Source organism: Balaenoptera physalus, assembly GCF_965194825.1.
Source record: "Balaenoptera physalus genome assembly, chromosome: 16".
NCBI classification, from domain to species: domain Eukaryota; kingdom Metazoa; phylum Chordata; class Mammalia; order Artiodactyla; family Balaenopteridae; genus Balaenoptera; species Balaenoptera physalus.
Window position 1 is genome coordinate 53,008,291 of NC_138898.1, and position 18,719 is coordinate 53,027,009.

General features: G+C 54.5%; 1 protein-coding gene and 1 long non-coding RNA gene across 7 annotated transcripts; one reads left to right on the forward strand and one right to left on the reverse strand.

The window, feature by feature from the left end:
• Positions 1-4: 4 nt before the first annotated feature.
• On the forward strand, positions 5-10,476 carry RAB26 (RAB26, member RAS oncogene family). 5 transcript variants are annotated; one of them, XM_082432036.1, is made up of 9 exons: positions 5-3,419; positions 4,486-4,596; positions 7,028-7,069; positions 7,162-7,228; positions 7,386-7,465; positions 7,870-7,935; positions 8,036-8,092; positions 8,183-8,259; positions 8,361-10,476. In XM_082432036.1, exons 1-9 carry the CDS (start codon positions 3,225-3,227, stop codon positions 8,461-8,463), a joined length of 798 nt encoding a protein of 265 aa, XP_082288162.1. In that variant the 5' UTR covers positions 5-3,224; the 3' UTR covers positions 8,464-10,476. The 5 variants fall into 5 exon arrangements, with proteins under 5 accessions (XP_082288162.1, XP_082288163.1, XP_082288165.1 ...); XM_082432037.1 differs by having other exon boundaries at positions 7,413-7,465; XM_082432039.1 differs by lacking the exon at positions 8,036-8,092.
• On the reverse strand, positions 9,597-18,601 carry LOC309646064. 2 transcript variants are annotated; one of them, XR_014255177.1, is made up of 3 exons: positions 18,345-18,601; positions 18,029-18,116; positions 9,597-12,185 (listed from the first exon to the last, which is right to left on the reverse strand). It is a non-coding gene; the product is annotated as an uncharacterized lncRNA (long non-coding RNA). The 2 variants fall into 2 exon arrangements; XR_014255178.1 differs by having other exon boundaries at positions 18,558-18,579.
• Positions 18,602-18,719: the final 118 nt, after the last annotated feature.

Here is an 18,719-nt window from a genome sequence, read left to right on the forward strand (position 1 = left end):
GGTCCAGAAACAGGCACAGGGTCACTTCCATTGGTCAAAGCAATCACAGCTCCTGCCAGGGTAGGAGACATAGACCCTCCCCCTCACTGGGAAGAGTAGCAAAGAATTTGCCATCTTTAATCCATCTTAGCACCCTCTGTCTCTGCCCCAGGGGCTCTGACTATTTCTTGCCTCCCCTCTGGGCCAGCAGATTCTGTCTCTCCTGGAGGTCCCCTCCATCCCCATTACTTCCCCATGGGCTACTGCAATCCCCTCAAACTCATCTCCCTGTCCACAGGCTGCAACATCCATCCCCTCCTGGCCACTCCCTGTATTCCTATAGCAGTGCCTTCTCTCCATTGCTCTCCTCAGAAACCATGCATGGCTCCCTACTTCTCACTGAACAATGTCCAAGCTCCTAGGCAAAACATTCAAATTCACCTTACAATCTAGCCCCCTCCTATGTTACCTATTGAATTAGCACCCATTTCTTCCAAGCCACTGGACCACACTTTGGCCTCTTCTGCTCAAACTGCCCACCTACTGGCTCTCTGAGCCTGAACATATTCACTCTCTCCACCTGGCAAGTTTCTCTATCTCCACCGCTGTTGGACTCCTGCTCAATCTTCAAAGCCCAGTGCAAATGCCCCTCCTCCACAAAGCCCTGCTCTCACTAATCATCACACTAGTCTTACTCTCATTGCATGTTGAGGCATGTTCTCCCTTAAATCCTTATTGGCAATGATGTGTCCTCTTGAAGTGGGGCCCACATTTCTAACTCATACTTCTTTCACCAATTTAATAACTGTTTGTTGCGGCCTGGAGCCAGATGCCAGGGATATGACGGTGAGCAAGACAAGCTGCTTCCTGTGCCCAGAGAGCTTACATTCCAGAGAGTGAGACAGATGGCAAATAGAGGAACCAAGAGACATAATGATCAAAGATTAGGAGGACTGTGGGAAGGCAAGAAAGGCAAGAAGGGGTGCTGCGAGGCAGGGACCAAGAATTCCCTCTTTTCAAGAAAAACAAGAGACCTGGATTTTTACATACTCTCCTAATTTTAAAGGTTGCAAGGTCAAGTCTTTCTCCTCTGCTCTCAGCTTCCCTCCCCTCCTAGCTTCCCACTCTCTCTGGAATGCCTGCCTCCTTCTCTCTTCCTGGTTACCCTATCAGCAGCACCCCCAACTCAGGACGCCCCACCCCTAGGGCACCCAAACTCCTCTGTGGTTCCCATGCCCTGGCCATGCTCTGGCAGCAGCTGGCAGGAGGACGTAGGGAGCCCACTGTCTAGGATGCTAGGGCCAGTGGGCATCCCTTACCCTGGGCCAACCTCCCTGACGTTGGCCTCCTGGGAGTGAGACACCTGGAGTCCCCAGGGCCCCAGCAGTGGGAACCCAACACCCCCACCGCAGGCCTCACTAACCGCATCTGGCCTGGAAGAAGTGAGGAGCCAGAGGAGCGAGACAGAAAAGGACACCAGGGGGCCCTCAGAGGGCTTCCTCAGGTTGGTCCCCAGCTCTGACAGAGCCCTGAGGGATAGGTCTCCGTCTCCAGGGAACCTCTGGGCAAACCCTGCCGGGGACAGTTTATGCTCTCTGGAGCCAGAGTTCCCATGTAGAAATCCCGGCTCTGCGACTTCCTGCCTGGTGACCTTGGACAGCTCCCTTCCCCTCTCTGGGCCTCAGTTTCCCATCTGAACACTGGGGATCAGAGCAGCACCCACCTCACAGGATAGTTCTAAAGATGACATGCACCTGGCACACGATGGCGCTCGGTGAAGGGCAGCTTTCCAAAGCCTCTCCCATGCAGGGCCCTGCCAGGCCCTTTCGAGGAATTGCTTTGTTGGGCGGCATCCTTCCATCTGTGTTTTCCCAGACCTCTGAGCCCTAGAGACAGCTTCTGCCCATTATAATTATTTGGACTCTGGGCACTGCCAGCTGAGAGGGCTCAGGCCTCTGAAGGGCCCAGGCTCCCAGTGACAGCTGTCATGTCTCAGGACGGAGGAGGACAGAGCAGGAGGGCTGCCCTTCGTCTGCACCTGCTGCCCCCAAGCCCTGGGAGAGGGGCATCTCTGCTCACCACTCCCAGGATTCCATGACCACCTCAGCCTCACTCTCAAAACCCAAAGCATCTTGGGTGGGAGTCCTGGGACAGAGCCCCAGGAAGTCCAGGAGGGGAGCAGGTGCCAGGTCCTGGAGAGGAGTCCGCCAGGGACCAGCATAGGGTTGGATTATCAGCACTTGAAAGCACTGGAAAGCCAAGGAGACAGCCACAGCCTGGCAGAGTGGCCTCCCACCTCCTTCACCTCCTAGATCCCTGAGGGCAGAACCCCAGGGGAGGGGACTCTCAGAGGGCCTGCTGCTGTCTGTGACAGTGACTTCCCTTTCCCCAAGGATCCTGAAGCTTCAGCCCAGCAGGCAGAAGCTGCAGGGTAGAGCGCCCTGCCGGCTCAGCCCGGCCGGCTCAGCCCTGCCGCTCAGCCTGGCAGCTATGTCCTGTCTCTGATACCCAGCTGTCAGCTGAGCCCCAAGCGGCGGGGCGCACCCGGGTTTGTTTGCCAAGCCCGAGTGTTGGAGCTTCCTGGACCCTCCTGCCCTGGAAGGGAGGGGGTCGGTGCCGCAGCAGGCCAGGTGGCATCTCCGGCGGAGAAGGGACAGAATCCCAGGGTGCCCATCCCACGCAGGTCCACTGCCTCAGTGCCTCAGGTCTCACGGTACTCTCCTCGTCTCAGGCCCGGAGGCAGTCCAGTGGGGGTCACTGGGCAAGGGGCAGAGCCGGGCGGGGCGGTGCACAGCCAGCAGAGGAACGACAGGACGCCGGGTACTCCCTCCCTCACCCACCGCCCCCCACCCGCACCCAGGCCCGATGCAGATATGGAAGGGCGTCGCTGGCCCTAGGGCAGGGAGGTAGCTGCCCCCAATGGAAAGAGGCGCTCGGACCCCGAGCACCCAGGGCAGGGCCCGGACCTCCTGACCCCGCCCCCGGGTAGGCCATCTCATTTGCATGGCCCCGCCCGAGAGCGGCCATTGGTAGCTGCGGCGGGAGGCCGGGCCTGAGTGGCTGCGGGGCTGTGGGGCGGCGGGGGCGGGGCGGAGCGGAGCAGGGCGCCGGGGAGGTAGCTGCAGCCGCCGCGGGACGGTTTCGGCTTAGGGTCTGGGTCTGGCTCCGAGGGCGCGGGGAGCAGGGTGTCCTGGGGCGCGGCGGCTGCAGAGGGAGCGTACTGAGCGCCCGCCAGCCCGCCTGTCATGTCCAGGAAAAAGACCCCCAAGAGCAAGGGGGGTAGCGCGCCCGCTACCTCCGCACTGCCCGCCACCCACGGGTCCCGGCCCGTGCGCCCCGGGACTGCGCGCCCTGGCCCCGACGCACCTCCCAACGGGCCCCCGCAGCCCGGCCGGTCTTCGCTTGGCGGCGGCGGCGACTTCTACGACGTCGCCTTCAAGGTGAGCCGGGCACCCCCAGCCCCACGCGAGCGCAGCAGGTGGCGTCCGGCCGGAGCCGAGTGGGGAGGGGTCCGGGGAAAGGGTGCAGGGCCCTGCAGACCTTCGGCGAGGAGCTGGCTCGAGCGGCACCCCGCAGCTGCAGTTGGCATGGCTGGCGCGGTGCATCACACACACACACACACACACACACACACACACACCTGTCAAACCCGGGTTTGGGATACCCAACATATGGCAGGGCCTGCCCCCTCCCCACCCCCCACCTAGCTGGCATGGCCGGACAAGGGGTCCTGCGGAAGTCAGAGCTTGGCAGGTGTCCTCTCCCTGTTCCCTTATGCTCCTGCCCCCACCCACGCTCATCATTTCCCATATGCTGCCTTCTCTCACCCCCAGGGTCTTTTGGTCTCTTCTCTTTAGGAGGCGAGAGTAAGAAGAGGTTTGCCAGTTTGGTGGGGAATGCTGGGGCCTCCTTCAGGCCAAGGCAGAAGCTTGTGAATTGTGGGGGCGGGGGTGGCAGGCCCATCTTTGGGTTTTGGAGCCTTTGGCAACAGGCTGGGGGAGGGGAGAAGGAGAGGGAGGCCTGACTGCCCCTCCTTGTCCACAGACGTGGTCTGAGCCTCTCCTCATGTCAAGATCTGACCCTCACTTGGCAAATTCCTCTAGAGCCTTGCTGGGATTGGAAGAAGCCCCCTGGCACAGAGGTCCCCCACCCAGGCCTCCCAGCGGCCAACCCTCAGGTTCTGCTCCCCACTAAGCCCCAAATGCTCCCCTTCCAGACCAAGCATGGTGTCCAGGTACCACCCTGGATGGAGGCAGCTACTCCCACTCCCCACTGATGGAGACAGGCCAATGTTCAGGAGAGGGGACAGAACCTTCTAGAGGTGGAAGCTGGAAGTCCAGGCCCTGTGTCTCCCCCAGGCCCTGCTGAACCTGCAGACTTAGGATACCTCCCTCCACTCCTGACCCTCACCCACAGCCCATCTGACCAGGCCAGCTCAGGGAGGACCAGACACCCCTCCGGGTGGGCCAGCACCCAGGTCCCCTCTGCTCTTTCTTTGTGCCCCAGGTCATGCTGGTGGGAGACTCAGGCGTGGGGAAGACCTGCTTACTCGTGCGCTTTAAGGATGGGGCTTTCCTGGCAGGGACCTTCATCTCCACTGTGGGCATCGACTTCCGGGTAAGAGTGGAGGCTGATGTCCCGAGCACTAACTGGGCCCAGCCCATGCCCTGGGCCCCCAACACCAGCTAATAGCTGCTCAGAACACCCCTGGGCAGCTGGTTCTCCATTATCTCTGTGGCACTGACAGGCTCATGAGGTGGAGCTCCTGGCTGGACCACCTGGCTCCCACGGTCAAGGTGGTTGAGGTGGGATGCCTTAACCACCAAGCTGTCTGCCTCCCGACATCTCAAGGTCCTGGAGAGAGGTGGTGGCTGTATACAATCGAAGCAGAGTGGTACCCCTGTGCCTGGGGTTGGCACAACCCTGGGGGCTGTATCTTGTGCATTGGGGGCGGTGGATGCTGGTGTCCCCATGGGAACTCAAGACCCGTGTCCACTCAGGAGGCCAGCATCGCTGCCCGACTGTACAGAGGGGCCCTGAGGTGCCAGGTGGCCTGCCCAGTCCGTACCAGACAGATGGCTGTGGCACTGAAGCACACACCCGGTCTCAGAGCCAGGGAGAAGTCCCTGCCCTTGGGTTAGGAGGCTTACGGGAAATGTTCCCACCTGGCTGCTTTCCCTGGCGGAGCCCCCTCACCACCTCACCCCCGGCTAGAGGGCTATGTCCTGGGGTCCTTCTGGGGGAGGTCCCTGTACTCTTGACTCCCCAAGAGCCCTCCAGCACCCCAAGCAGCCTGTGGGGTCACAGGGGAATGATGGCGGCCACAGCCTTAGGCCTGCAGGGCTCAGGCATCAGTCTAAATTCCACGTGCTGAGGTGATGTGTTCTCAGCAAATCCCGAATTTGCATTTTTCTCACCCTTTAATTAGACCCAGTCAGCAGAAAGCTGGCAGGGAGGCCCCTTCTGGGGACTGGGAAGGGGGGGCTCCCTCCAGTCTGGGGAGCCATTCTCTACCCTGTCTGTTGGGGGCAGAGCCCCTCAAGTCCTCTGGGATGAAGTAAGGGTTGAGGTGACAGAAGGGGGAGGTTTAGGCCCAGTCCTCTGCCTGTTCTGGCCTCACCTCCCCCCTTCTCACCTCCCTCTTGGCTCTGGGGCAGGTGGTGAGGCTGTGTGGTTCGCACCCCTGTTCAGGGTGCCAGGGAAGGCGGGATGTCCTCCCCAGCCTCCCTGCAGCGGGGCAGATGGCTGCACCCAGTTCCCTGGAGACCCAGAAGCACCCTGACAGCAGGCGCTGGGTGAAGAGGGAGGTGGTGCTGTTTCCACCGCCCGGGGCCTCAGTTGCTGGTTAGCAGCTCCTGTCCCCACCCCAGCAGATAGGAACCGGAGTTGAGCCACTCCCTGCTCTAGTCCGGAACTGGGAGGGCCTGGCTAGGGAGCATCATCAGCCAGCAAGCAAGCACATAATGAGCACCCACTGTGTACCAGGCCAAGTTCTGGGCTCTGTGCTTATTGCATGGAGCCCTATCCTCAGGCAGCTGCCATCGGAGCGGGAAGAGAGGCTTTCAAATTACAACACTTTAGCTCGTACCAGGCCAGACTCATTTCTCAGTGCTTTGCATATAGTAGCTCATAAAGTAATCGGGGCAGCCACGTGATGAGCACCCTGGCTACCCCCATTTGTGGCTGGGGAAACTGAGGCACAGTGTTAGTAATGGGCCTGGGGTCACACGGTGGGTGACTTCAAATAAGTCCTGCAAGTGGCTCTAAGCAAAAGGAGCAGTGCGTGCAGAGCTGTGAGAAGTGCTGGTGGCCTAGGAGAGGGGGCTGGAGCAGGGCCTTGAGACCTAGGAGCAGAGTGCAGGGAGGAGGCATGCAGTGTGAAGCTGAACAGGCAAGTAGGCTCGGGGAAGCCACCGGGGCTGGACACCAGGGGGAGGAGGTCAGCTGGGGTAAAGGAGAGAGAGGGGACGGGCTGGGTGCAGAGCAACAGGACTCAGTGAGTGACTGGGGTGGGTGGTGACGGGGGGCCCTCCAGGGCAGGGAGCTGGTGGGGCTGTGTGTCAGCCCTCCAGGATGGGCAGAGGAAGAACCACCTGGCCCAGAATGGACACAGCTGGCCATGGAGGGCGGCAACCTTCCAGTCCATCAGGACAGCCAGCTGAGCGGGGGCAGCCTGGGCACCCTCTGTGCACGGGTCACCAGGAGGGGCTCAGCAGCAGGAGGTGTAGGAGGCATGGGGGAGAGCTGGGTGGACACCAGGACTTGGATTCAAGGGGAAGCTTTATCTGTAGGTAGAGGGCAGTGAGGTAGTCGGACGAGAACAAGGTGTGCCCTGGAGGCAGAGCCAGCTGAGGCCCGGGATAATGAATTCAGGGACACACCGGGGGCCCCTCAGTCCCAGGCTCAGTCCTGGCCTGGCACTGCCTGCCTCTCCCCCCACATCCACCGCCTCCCCGCCCCCCGCCGGAGGGTGACACCGGTCTAGCTGCTGCCTAGGATGGTGCACTCGGCCCTGGGCCCTCCTTGGAGCTGGCTGGTTGTGTTTCAGAACAAAGTTCTGGATGTGGATGGCATGAAGGTGAAGCTGCAGGTGAGAGGTGACTGGGGGAGGGGGAATTGAGGGCAGGGGGCACCTGGGAAGGACTGGGCAGCCCTAACAGCTGCACTATACCCTTGCTGCAGATCTGGGACACGGCTGGCCAGGAAAGGTTCCGCAGCGTCACCCATGCCTACTACCGAGACGCTCATGGTGAGCTCATGGGCACCGTACCCTAGCTCCAGGGAGTCGGGGCCGCACTCCCTAGGCTTCTGCTTGGAGGAGGGCACCCTGGGTGTGAGTGGGCATAAGTGTGAAGAGTGCGATGCGTGAGGGTGAGGGTGATGGGGAGCCGCTGTGGGCTCTGCAGGTGTCCTCACTGGCCCTCTGCCCCCAGCACTGCTGCTGCTCTATGACGTTACCAACAAGGCCTCCTTCGACAGCATCCAGGTCAGTGGCTTCCTTCCTGGTGGTGGAGACAGGCTGAGATGGGGCCTGACCCCATCCCCAGCCTCCCTCAGGCACAGATGGCATCAGGGTCCCAGAGAGTTCTGAGGACCCTACTGACAGTGGGGAGAGGGAAAGACTGCCCCTCTGGGCTCCTGATGGCCCAAGTACAGTGGCTCAGGTTGAGAGTGAGCTGAAGGGGGCTGGGGTGACCTTCTAGTCCACCAGCCCAACTCCTTAGATAAGGTACCTGTTGGAAAGCCCCTGCAGGGCACATGGGAAGCACTAGTTCAGGGGCCCTCCTGTTAGCCAGACACTGACAGGCACTCTGTGGGGTGTGTCCTGGAGCGGGGCAAGGGGTGTCAGGAGCTCCAGCCTCCAGCCTGTCCTCAGCTCTCCCCCCACAGGCCTGGCTGACAGAGATCCAGGAGTACGCCCAGCATGACGTGGTACTCATGCTGCTGGGGAACAAGGTGGGTACCCCAGCTTGTCTCATCTACCCTGGCTCTACAGAGGGTGGAGGGTGGCAGGGGAGTGAGCTGGGGCCAACTCTCACCAAGACTCCTGTGCCAGGTGGACTCTGCCCAGGAGCGTGTGGTGAAAAGGGAGGATGGGGAAAAGCTGGCCAAGGTGAGCTGCGGTTGGGTGGGCAGCCAGAGAGTGCCCCTGGGGCTGCAGGGCCTGAGCTGTCCCCACCAGGTTGCCAACCGCTGTTTGCAGGAGTACGGGCTGCCGTTCATGGAGACCAGCGCCAAGACGGGCCTCAATGTGGACTTGGCTTTCATGGCCATAGCAAAGTAAGTCCTGGCAGTTATCAGGAAGACCCCCAGACCCAGTGCCTGAATCCCCTTGTTGGGGGTACAGGCTACCCTATTCCATGGTCATCCCTGCCCCACAGGGAGTTGAAGCAGCGCTGCATGAAAGCTCCCAGTGAGCCTAGTTTTCAGCTGCACGACTATGTCAAGAGGGAGGGCCGGGGGGCCTCCTGCTGCAAACCCTGAACCTGGCTGGGGATGGCCACCAGGGTGTTCTCCTGGAAGACTGGATAGAGTGAGTCTACACACCCCTGACTTCACCCAGCAGCCACTCCCAGGGTGTCTGTTTCTAGGAATCCCAGGCTGAGCCTTGCCCTTCCCTCGTCTGGGCAGCCATCCAGAGCCTCAGTCCCAACAAACAGGCTTCAGGAAGCCAGAGGGTCCGCAGCCCTCCTTCACCTGCTGCTGCCTGAGGGCTGTGCCCCCAAGGCCTTCACAGAAGAGCAACCAACTTCTACACAGGAGGGCTACCCAACAATGTATAGACTGCCAGGCGCCTGGTCCTCCGGGCCACGGTGCTCTGCTGCCCCCTCCTGGGCATGCCCAGCTTCCAGGCTGGGCTGCGGTGCCCACGCCACGTGTACAGTGCCTAAATGCCTAGAAAGCCATGTCTGCAGCTGCACATGTTGCCCAGGCAGGATTCCTGCCCACACCTGGGGCAGCAGGCTTCACCGCTAATCACATCATGCATCTGTGCCCCAAGGACCAGAGCTGCCTGCTGCCAGCCCACCCACCAGGAGGCCCTGGTTCAAACATCAACAGGGTCTTTCATGTTACCTTGGAAGATGCCAAGGCTGTGGCTTTGTAATGCAGTGAATAGCATGTGGGAAGCCACAGAAATGTCAGGCAAACCAGGACTGCCAGCCCTCGCCTGCTCACCGGGGTACCATCTCAGCAGGCTGATACAGTGCCTGGGCTTGGCAAGGTCAAGCCAGGGGGGTGGGCAGGGCACTCCACCTTGTACTAAAATCTTCAAGTCAGTGTTTTGATTGAGAGCTTTTGTTTCCAGTCCTAGTGAATAAAGTTGTGTTTTCTGGAGTGCCTGCCTTGTCCATTGAAAGAAAGCAATGCTCAGGGACTGTTAGTGAGGAATTAGAGGAATTAAGAGTTCACCACCCACCCCAAGGCAAAGGCACACAAGAAAACCTATCCTTACAGGTAAAAACAGAGAAGGCGGTCCAAATAGGTGGAAAGTCACTGGCGTGAACTTCCATTTTCATGCTCTGCCCCTAACCGAGACTGCCCAGGGATGACCCAGTCATCCCATGGAGTCCTCTGGGGTGCAAACAGGCATGAAAATAAAGACACGTGTGCTCCAGTCAACTCACCACCTTTGCTTTATTGCTAAGCACTTCAGAGACTTACAGATGTCTCCTTTGAGGAAAGAATCCAACGAGACCAAGAATCCAGCAGAGACCAAGACAGTGAAACAGATGTGTTGGGCTGGAAAATCCCCTTGACCACAAGAATGAGGAAACTGTAGTCGCTTTGTCTTCCACCCAGTCAGGGCCTGAAGCTCCTGCTAGTACCTTATCTTGAAGTGTCAGCAGGAGAATGGTTGCAGCTGCTCAGCCACCTATCTCTTACCTCAAATCTCCCAAGTGACGTGGACCCCAAGAACTCTTTATTGGGAGGATAAGGGGCGGAGGTCTGTCTTCTGCAGCTTCTTCAGGCTGGCACTGGGCTCGTGGACCCTACCTAATTGGGGCCACGGAACTCTCGCCCTGTCTTGTCCAGGGGCCCCAGGGTGACTTCCGCTGTTATTCCGGTAGGATCTATGTCAGGGAATGGCTGGAATCCCTGCATCACTATCATCTTGACGTGGAACTGTTACAACCTGGAAGCAAACTTAACAAGCAGATTAAAAAGGCAGGGGCCAAGGGCTTCCCTGGTGGCACAGTGGTTGGGAATCCGCCTGCCGGCGCAGGGGACACAGGTTCGAGCCCTGGTCCGGGAAGATCCCACATGCTGTGGAGCAACTAAGCCCGTGTGCCACAACTACTGAGCTTGCGCTCTAGAGCCCGCGAGCCACAACTACTGAAGCCCGCGCGCCTAGAGCCCGTGCTCCGCAGCGAGACGCCACCTCAATGAGAAGCCCACACACCGCAACAAAGAGTAGCCCCCGCTCGCCACAACTAGAGAAAGCCCACACGCAGCAACAAAGACCCAACGCAGCCAAAAATAAATAAATTAAATAAACTAAGAAAAAAAAAAAAAAAAAAAAAGACAGGGGCCAAAGTTCAGTAAAAGCATTATGGCAACTAGAGGCCCAAGCAGGGGGTAAGAACCAGGTCACACTTGGTAACACCTCCTTAACTGCAGTCTAGTCAGCGCTTGGGTTACCCTGTCCGAAGGAATGAAGCCATTTGGCATGGTCACATTTTCTTGACGTCCTCTTCTACTAGCCCAGTATTATTGATGTAGGTGCAACATGTCTTATTGATAACTGCACATACTCCTCCTTGTTCGGCTTGGAGGAAGTCCAAGGCCAGTCTATTAGCCATCACTTTACTAGCCAAGGAACTTAAGAGACAATGAGAGTCTGGTGAGTGCATTCCCTGTGGATGCACTCAGGACAGGGCAACTGAAAGATTGCAGAGCACCATTTCACGATCAACAAAGCCTCCCCAAGGGGCCACCAAACCAACGGCAGCTCCATTTCCTGGCGAAAGGAGGCCAATTGCCCTTTTGCCCCAGGCGTGGGTGATGTTATAGATGGCAATACCTGGGTTTGTTTGGTTACTCAGTTGGCCTAGCGTTACATTGTCCTGTAAACAGAGCACTGTCTATACAAGGAAAGGCCACAGCTAATCCCAGGAAAGGGAAAGAGGAATTGGGGTTTTTTGAAGAGGACAGTCAGTTTGCACCTGGACCACAAAGGAATAGATGTCTGGGAGGGGCACATGCCTGACGTACTGTTGTGGAATTAAACCACTTCAGTAGAGTCCCCCAAGGCGGGGGTTCCAGTACAGTTGGAGGAGAGGATCCCACCACTGAATAAGGGTGTATGAGTCTTTACGAAGGCTTTGGGAGAGGCAAAAAACATGTACCACACGTGGGGAAGATGTGTGTTAGACGCTTGGCGCCAGGCCTGTCTAGGAGACACACATCCCACCGGCCAGCTGATCTTGGAGGCGCCAATGGGTGGCGTTGCCTGTTTGGTCTTCGCAATTAAAATTAGGGGTAATGGCAGTGACGTCAACCACGGGTGCATTGCAGAATTTAGTTCCAGGCTTCTGGCGTGGGCAGCAAGATGAGTTACCTTTATGACAGAGTAGAAGACAAATATGCTTTGATGGGGGGAGCTTTGTGTGCTGGATGCACTAACGAGAGGGGTCAGGTCCAGGCATGGAAGCTGTGCCAAGGGCTGGATGTGGACTCTGAGAGGAGCAGGGGTCGCAGGACCTTCAGCCAGAGTAACTTCAAGGTCATCATTACTGGGTGTGTAGCTTAGTCCTTTAAGCTTATAGGCGTCGCTTTGAGGATTGGGATGGTAGACCCAGCACTGAGACAGATTCTCTCCCTGAGCAATAATTCTTGAGAGATTTTCTACTGCGTTGGATCCTCACTCCCCTGACATGAATCCCCAAAGGAGGGGGAGAAAAGTCAGGGTGACTGATAACTTCATAATGACATCAATCAGAGTTCTAATTTAGGAAGCAACCAGAATGCAAGTAGCATTAAAAGAAATCCTGCAGTAAACAAGAGCCCAGTAGCAAATATGGGCTCCCAGCCTACTGTCACTTATCTTGCTTTTGTTACCCGCAGAGCCCCAAAGAAATTAATGTCAAAGTGAGAGTTTACTTATCAATGCGGTTGTCACTTGGCTTGGGGATCACCTTCTTCAAGAGGTATTTGAGGTCTTGGGCAGGTTCACAGGAATAGCTGGGATGTGGGTCTTCAGGTTCCTGTAACACATCAGTGGAAACAGGTTTAATTCTGGGTAGATAGGCCCAACTAGTGACTCCCTGAAGTTTAACCGCTGTAGGGTTGCTTAGCAAAACTTGATAAAGACTCTTGCTTTGGGAGTAGCTGGTCACCAGGGGACTCATTTTTCCAGGTCTTTAAGAGCACCCAGTACCCAGGGTTTACAATGGAGTAACTGGGGCTGTTATCTGGGGAGAGCCGAACTGTTTCCATATTCTTGAATAGCCCTTCGGACCTGGCCCAGGTTAATAATGTATTTAAGGTGTGCCTGGGTTTCTAGGCTGGTTACCACGTCCAGGGCGAGGAATAGCCTACCATGTCATTTCAAAGGGGTTCAACCTAGTTGTTTTAGGGGCTGCCCCGACCCTTAGGAGTTGCTGGCAGCAGGTGGCACCACCTGCTATTATCAGGTTCTGATATTTCCTGACAAGAGTTTACCCAAGGTTTTCTTTAGGGTATGATTGGTCTGTTCCACCTTTCCTGAGGACTGAGGTCTGCAGGACAAATAAAGGTAGTATTTCCTAGGGTCTTTTGTGTAAACTTTGCTATGAATTGAGGGTCCACTGTCCATCTGGAGGTGTCAGGGCAACCTGAACCTAGGGATAATTTCCTTCAGAAGTGCTCTAGCCACTTCAGTTGCTTTTTCTGTCCTAGTGGGAAAGGCCTCCACCCATCCAGTAAAACTACCCACAAAGACTAATATTTGAAGCCCTGGAAAGAAGCCATCTGAGTGAAATCCATTTGCCAGTCCTCTCCTGGCTAAGGCCCACGTTGCTGGACTGGGCTCACAAAAGCGGGGGGCTTGAGATGGCCTCCTTATTTATGGGTGGCACAGAGGGCGCAGGCTCGAGTAACCCTTTGATTATATCTGGGAGTCATTTTCTCGTTAAAAGCCAGAAAACCACTGTAGACACAGTATCCTTCCCCAGATGGAGAAAAATCACGTAGCCCTTTAATTTTCCATTGGTCAGAAAAAGCAATTTTTGATTTGTCACCAGCCTTCTGTTCCCTTAGTTCACCCTTTTTCTCGTGCCCAGGTTTCCTCAGGAATACCTGGGCACGTTAGAAGGGGTAAGGGATGGGATTAATGTCATTTGTTGTATCAGGACTGCTTACTCTGCTTCTCCATCTGCCCTGTTGTTCCCTTTGATAATTTGGGAGATTTCCCTTTTGGTGTCCATGGCAGTGAATGACTGTTACTTGATTTGTTTGGTTTTTGAGCTGCCTCTGTGAGATCTCAGCCCCATACTTTACAGGGGGGTTTTTTGCATTCAAGTCCTCTTTCCATATAGCTCCATTGGCATGTAGAACGAGATAGGCATATTTAGAGCCTGTGTATACGTTTATAATTTTTCCTTCCCCTAGGGTTAAGGCTTGGGTTAGAGTTTGGCCTTCTGGGCTGCACAAAATTTTCACCTCTATGATGCTCTGCCCTCCTGAGCCCGTCCTTAACATGAACTGCCATCAGTAAACCATTCTACCTCAGGGCTGTCAATGTCTTGATCTGTCATATCAGGCTGATAGGGATAAACCTGGTCAAGGTAGGAATGTATTACCTTTGGGATTTCAGCAGGCATCAGTGTAGTTGGGTTGAGGGTGTGGCAAGTTTTTAATTTTATTGATGTAGAGTTGATTTATAATGTTGTTAGTTTCTGGTGTACAGCAAAGTGATTCAGTTATATGTATATACTTTTCCATCTTTTCCGTTATGGTTTATTTCAAGATACTGAATACAGTTTCTTGTGCTATACAATACGACCCTGTTGTTCATCCTATTTATTAGTTTGCATCTACTAATCCCAAACTCCTAGTCCTTCCCTCCCCCAGGCAACCACAAGTCTTTTCTCTGTCTTGAGTGTTTCTGTTTCACAGATGATCCTTTCTGTAGTTTGAATTCCACAAATAAATGATATCATATGTTATGTCTGACTTACTTCGCTTAGTATTTCTAGGTCCATCCATGTTGCTGCAAATGGTATTATTTCATTCTTTTTAATGGCTGAGTAGTATTCCATTGTATATATCTACATCTTTATCCGCTACTCTACTGGACATTTAGGTTGTTTCCGAGTCTTGGTTATTGCAAATAATGCTGCAGTGAACCCTGGGGTGCATGTATCTTTTCAAACTATAGTGTTGTCTGGGTATATGCCCAGGAGTGGGATTGCAGGATCCTATGGCAACTGTAGTTTTAGGAACCTCCATACTGTTTTCCCATAGTGGCTGCACCAATTTACATTCCCACCAACAGTGTAAGAGGGTTCCGTTTTTCTCAGTGTTGGGAGTTTTGAGGGTTACCTCTGGGGAGTCAAGAAGTAAACCCTGGTACTTAGTACGGTGGCCTCCAGTTAGCCAGTGGTGGCCTTTGATCTCTAGAATCCTCTGTACTTGATGTTGGGGGGCAGGGGTCTGGACTTCCAGTGGCTGTCCAAGGTAAGCTTGTTAGCTCCTTTCACTGATAAAGTGGTGGCAGCTGCTGGCCGAAAGCAGCCAGGCCAACCTCAGGGCACATCATCTAGTTGTGTGGAAAAATAGCCTATTGGCTGAGGAACTTCTAGTTTCTTTTAGGACCTCCAGAGCTTTTAGGGGGTTAGGACTTGTTAGGTCCCCTGCTTTTCAACCAAATACAAAATGAATGGCTTTTTAAAATTGAGGAGACCCAGAGCAGGAGCTTTAATGAGGACCTGTTCGATACTATTAAAAGCCTTTTCCTGTGTTCCTCATCCCAAAGTAATGGTTCTGTATCTGGGCTTTTAATGGCTTCATATAGGAGCTTAGACATTAGCCCAAACCCTGGGATCCAGAGTAAGCAAAACCCTGCCTTTTTACCTTTGTAAAAAGGTACAAAGAAACGTCTTTGGGGCACTTAGGCCTAACATACTCGTTTTCTATCTTGCGACAGCTGTCTACTTCCAGGGTTTATAATGTGTCCCATGTATTTAACTTGTTGCATTGAGATTTGTGCCTTTTTCTGGGAGACCCTGTAACCCTGGACCTCAATGATGTTCTCACTTGAGTCTCCACGGTGGGGCTACATATTAATATATCGTGTGCATACTGTAGCATAGCCCCTTTTAGGCCTATTTCCCTTGGTTCCTTTCCTAGGGCCTGGGCAAACACTGTGACTTGTCCCCAAACCCGTGGTAGGTAGTGTTGTCCAGGTGTATTGTTGCATCTGGCCCGAGTGGGGGTTAGTCCACTCGAAGGCAAACAGATTGTGAGGGATGAACTGGGATGTAAAAGGCGGCATCCTTGAGGTCAAGCACAGTAAACCATTTAGCATTTTCAAGGACTTGGGCTAGTCTCTTATAAGGATTGGCCACAAGGGGGAGTATAGGAACTACTGCCTCTTTTACTGCTGAGGTCTTACACCATCCTGTATCCCCCCATTAGGCTTAACTGACACAATAAGAGTATTGCATTGCAACTGACAGGGAACCAAAAGGCCGTATTTTAAGAATTTATGTATGAGGGTTTGTAACCCCTTTTTTGCCTCTAACCTAATGGGGAACTGTCTCTGGTTAGGGTAAGCAGCTTCTGGCTTAAGGCTAGTTTCTGCAGGTTGGGCATTTATGGCCCTCCCAGGGACTCCTTTGTCCAGTTTGCTGCAGGGTTCACTGCTTGTAGAATATGGCTGGGAACAAGCCCTTGCTCTTGTGTTTATCTGCCTTGGCCAGGGTTAAGATAAGGGGCTGCTCTACTCGGGGCCTCCTAACTATAATATCATCTTGAGGGAGCCCAAAAGATCTCTCCCTAGTAGTAGGGTAGGACACTCAACTGAAAAGGCATGTTCAAAATGGCAAGTGAGAGCCCCAGTGAAGGGTACAAGGCTTTCCATTGACACCAGTCACTGCAGCTTTTAGAGGAAAGAGGCCCAGCGTGAGAAATTAGGGCAGAGTAAGTGGCTCCTGTATCAATTTAAAAACTTGACCTTACCTGCCACCAGGGGCTCAAGGGAGATAGACATCTTGTGGGGGCGGGGCGGGGGGAGCCGCGAGAATCCCTGGGCTGCTTCAGTCATCCAGCATGGCCATCTCAGGAGCAGGAGCCCCCATTCCCCTTGAGGACCAAGGGCAGTCCCATCTCCAGTGACTGGTCTGTTTGCAGACTGGGCAAGGCCCGGGAGCTTCTCCTGGTACTCATGGGCCCAACGGCCAGGTGACTTGCATTTGAAGCATTCCCCCTTGGTCTCACCTCCGGACTGATGGTTGAACCTTCTTGCCCCCTTTGGGTTGCCCTGAGGTTGCAAGGCATGGCTGACAGCAACAGCTATCAGTTTAGCTTGAGCCTTGGCCTGCCTTTTTCCATGTTGAGTTCTATCCTCTTCCTCAGTTTGATCTCCATTATTAAATATTCCAAAGGTCACCTCTAGGAGTTTGTGGGCCTAACTGTAACTTTCGGAGTTTTTGCCTAGTATCAGGGGCAGCAGGGACTGACCCTTGGGAGCAGAGAGATCTGTTAGCAAATTTTCTAAAATGCCTCCACAAGCTGTCCCTGAAAGAGAACAGGGCTTTCTTCTTCCTCTTGGGTCACTTCCTTGACCTTTTCATAGTTGACTGGCTTCCAAATGCACTTTCTCGTTCCTTCTAATAGGCACTGGACCTTGTGACTCCTGGCCTTTCCCCCCCCTCAGGCAATTATAATCCCAAATGGGCTTATATGATTTGGGACTGCGTCCCAAACAACATAAATGTTGGGCTGGTCCCTGGCGAACTGGTCAGCGTACACTTGTGCTGCTGCCCATATCCTCTGCTTCTCCTCATGGGTACAGCAGGTAGATAAAAGACCATTTGGACGTCCTTCCAAGTTAAATCAAGGGCCAGGATTAGGGCTTGAAATCCATGAACCTACTAGGGTCTTCAGAAAATTGGCCCAGTCTTTGTATTGGGCTAAATCGGTTAAGAAGAAGGGCGCATGTACTCTTGACTATGCCTTTGCCATTTGCCACTTCCCTAAGTGGGCATATTCTCCCTGATCCTGGGTGATAGGAAGTTCCACTATGGCTTACTCCAGCAGGACCAGCATTTTCAACCTGGGGTATCGTTGGGTACAGAAAGGCACAGGGAAGAAGGGTCTGGGATTGAAATCCATGAACCTACTAGGGTCTTCAGAAAATTGGCCCAGTCTTTGTATTGGGCTAAATCGGTTAAGAAGAAGGGCGCATGTACTCTTGACTATGCCTTTGCCATTTGCCACTTCCCTAAGTGGGCATATTCTCCCTGATCCTGGGTGATAGGAAGTTCCACTATGGCTTACTCCAGCAGGACCAGCATTTTCAACCTGGGGTATCGTTGGGTACAGAAAGGCACAGGGAAGAAGGGTCTGGGATTGGCCAAGGGAATCTGGAGAAGTACAGGTACTTGTAGAGTAGGAAGGGCTCTGTTTCCCACTTAAGAGTTGGGATGTAGTTAAGAGAAGATTGTCTAGAATAACGGGAGGGTTCTGATTCCCCAGGTCTCTAATTACAGGAGCTGCACAGAGTGGGATTACTGGAGTTGGGCACAATGGAAGGTGGCACAAGGGCAAAGGAGTGTCGGTAGATGGTGAGGTAGGAGACTAGGCAACAGAAGAATCCAAAATCATTCACCCTGCTTTCTTGGTAACAAAAATAAAACCTAAGGGGTCCTGTGAATTCTACCCGACATAGCATTGGATTTGGCAATGTTACGGGAGCAGTTTAGGAATGAGATTCAAGAAATCCTTTCCCCAAATGGCGCAAAATCCCAGCTTCCCGCCAAAAAGGGAAGCCTTAGAAAAGAAGAGAGACAGAGAAAGGGAGAAGCCAGCGGTCTCCAGGCGCAGCTGGGCAAGGCCCGTGATCTACCTTGAATCCAGGGATCCGAGTCAGGGCACCAAGGCCCTTAGACTGATGCTGATTTACGTCAAGGTCTCCAGCCGGATCACCGACAGTCCTGAAAGTCAGAAACCGCCCAAATGTAGACAGACGCCCAATCCTGCCACTTTCGGCAAGACCTGTTTTCACCCCCCAGACCCTTCCATCAAGGGGGCGTACCCTAAAGCCTCAGTCTTGCAAAATAATCAGACTGCGCGTGCAGTTTTCATACGAGGTGTCAGAAATTAAAGCAATTCATCACAGGCTCGGAACTGAATTTGGGAAACCAGGCCCAGCCCAGCCTTACCTATACAGAGAAACAAACCTGGAAATTCCGACTTCCCGACGGCACTGGAGGCAGGGGGAAGCAGAAACGTGTAGAACGCTGAGGACCAAGAGGGGTCTCAGGCGGAAGCTGGACCCGGGGGCTAGGCTGGCTGGCAGGTTTGGGCCACCTCCCCAACCCCCTCCGGGCCCGGTTCCTCCCTCGACCGTGGCGTACGGAACAAGAACAAACGACCTCTCCAACCTCGTACTTGATCCAGAAAGAACTCAAGAGGTTGAGGCTCAAGCTTTTATAGAAACTGCCCCACCTCTGCGATTGGGCAATCTCAGCGGAAGTATCTCCCCTCTTCACCACTGATACGCTCCTTTCTCTACTCTCCATGTCTCCACCAATCGA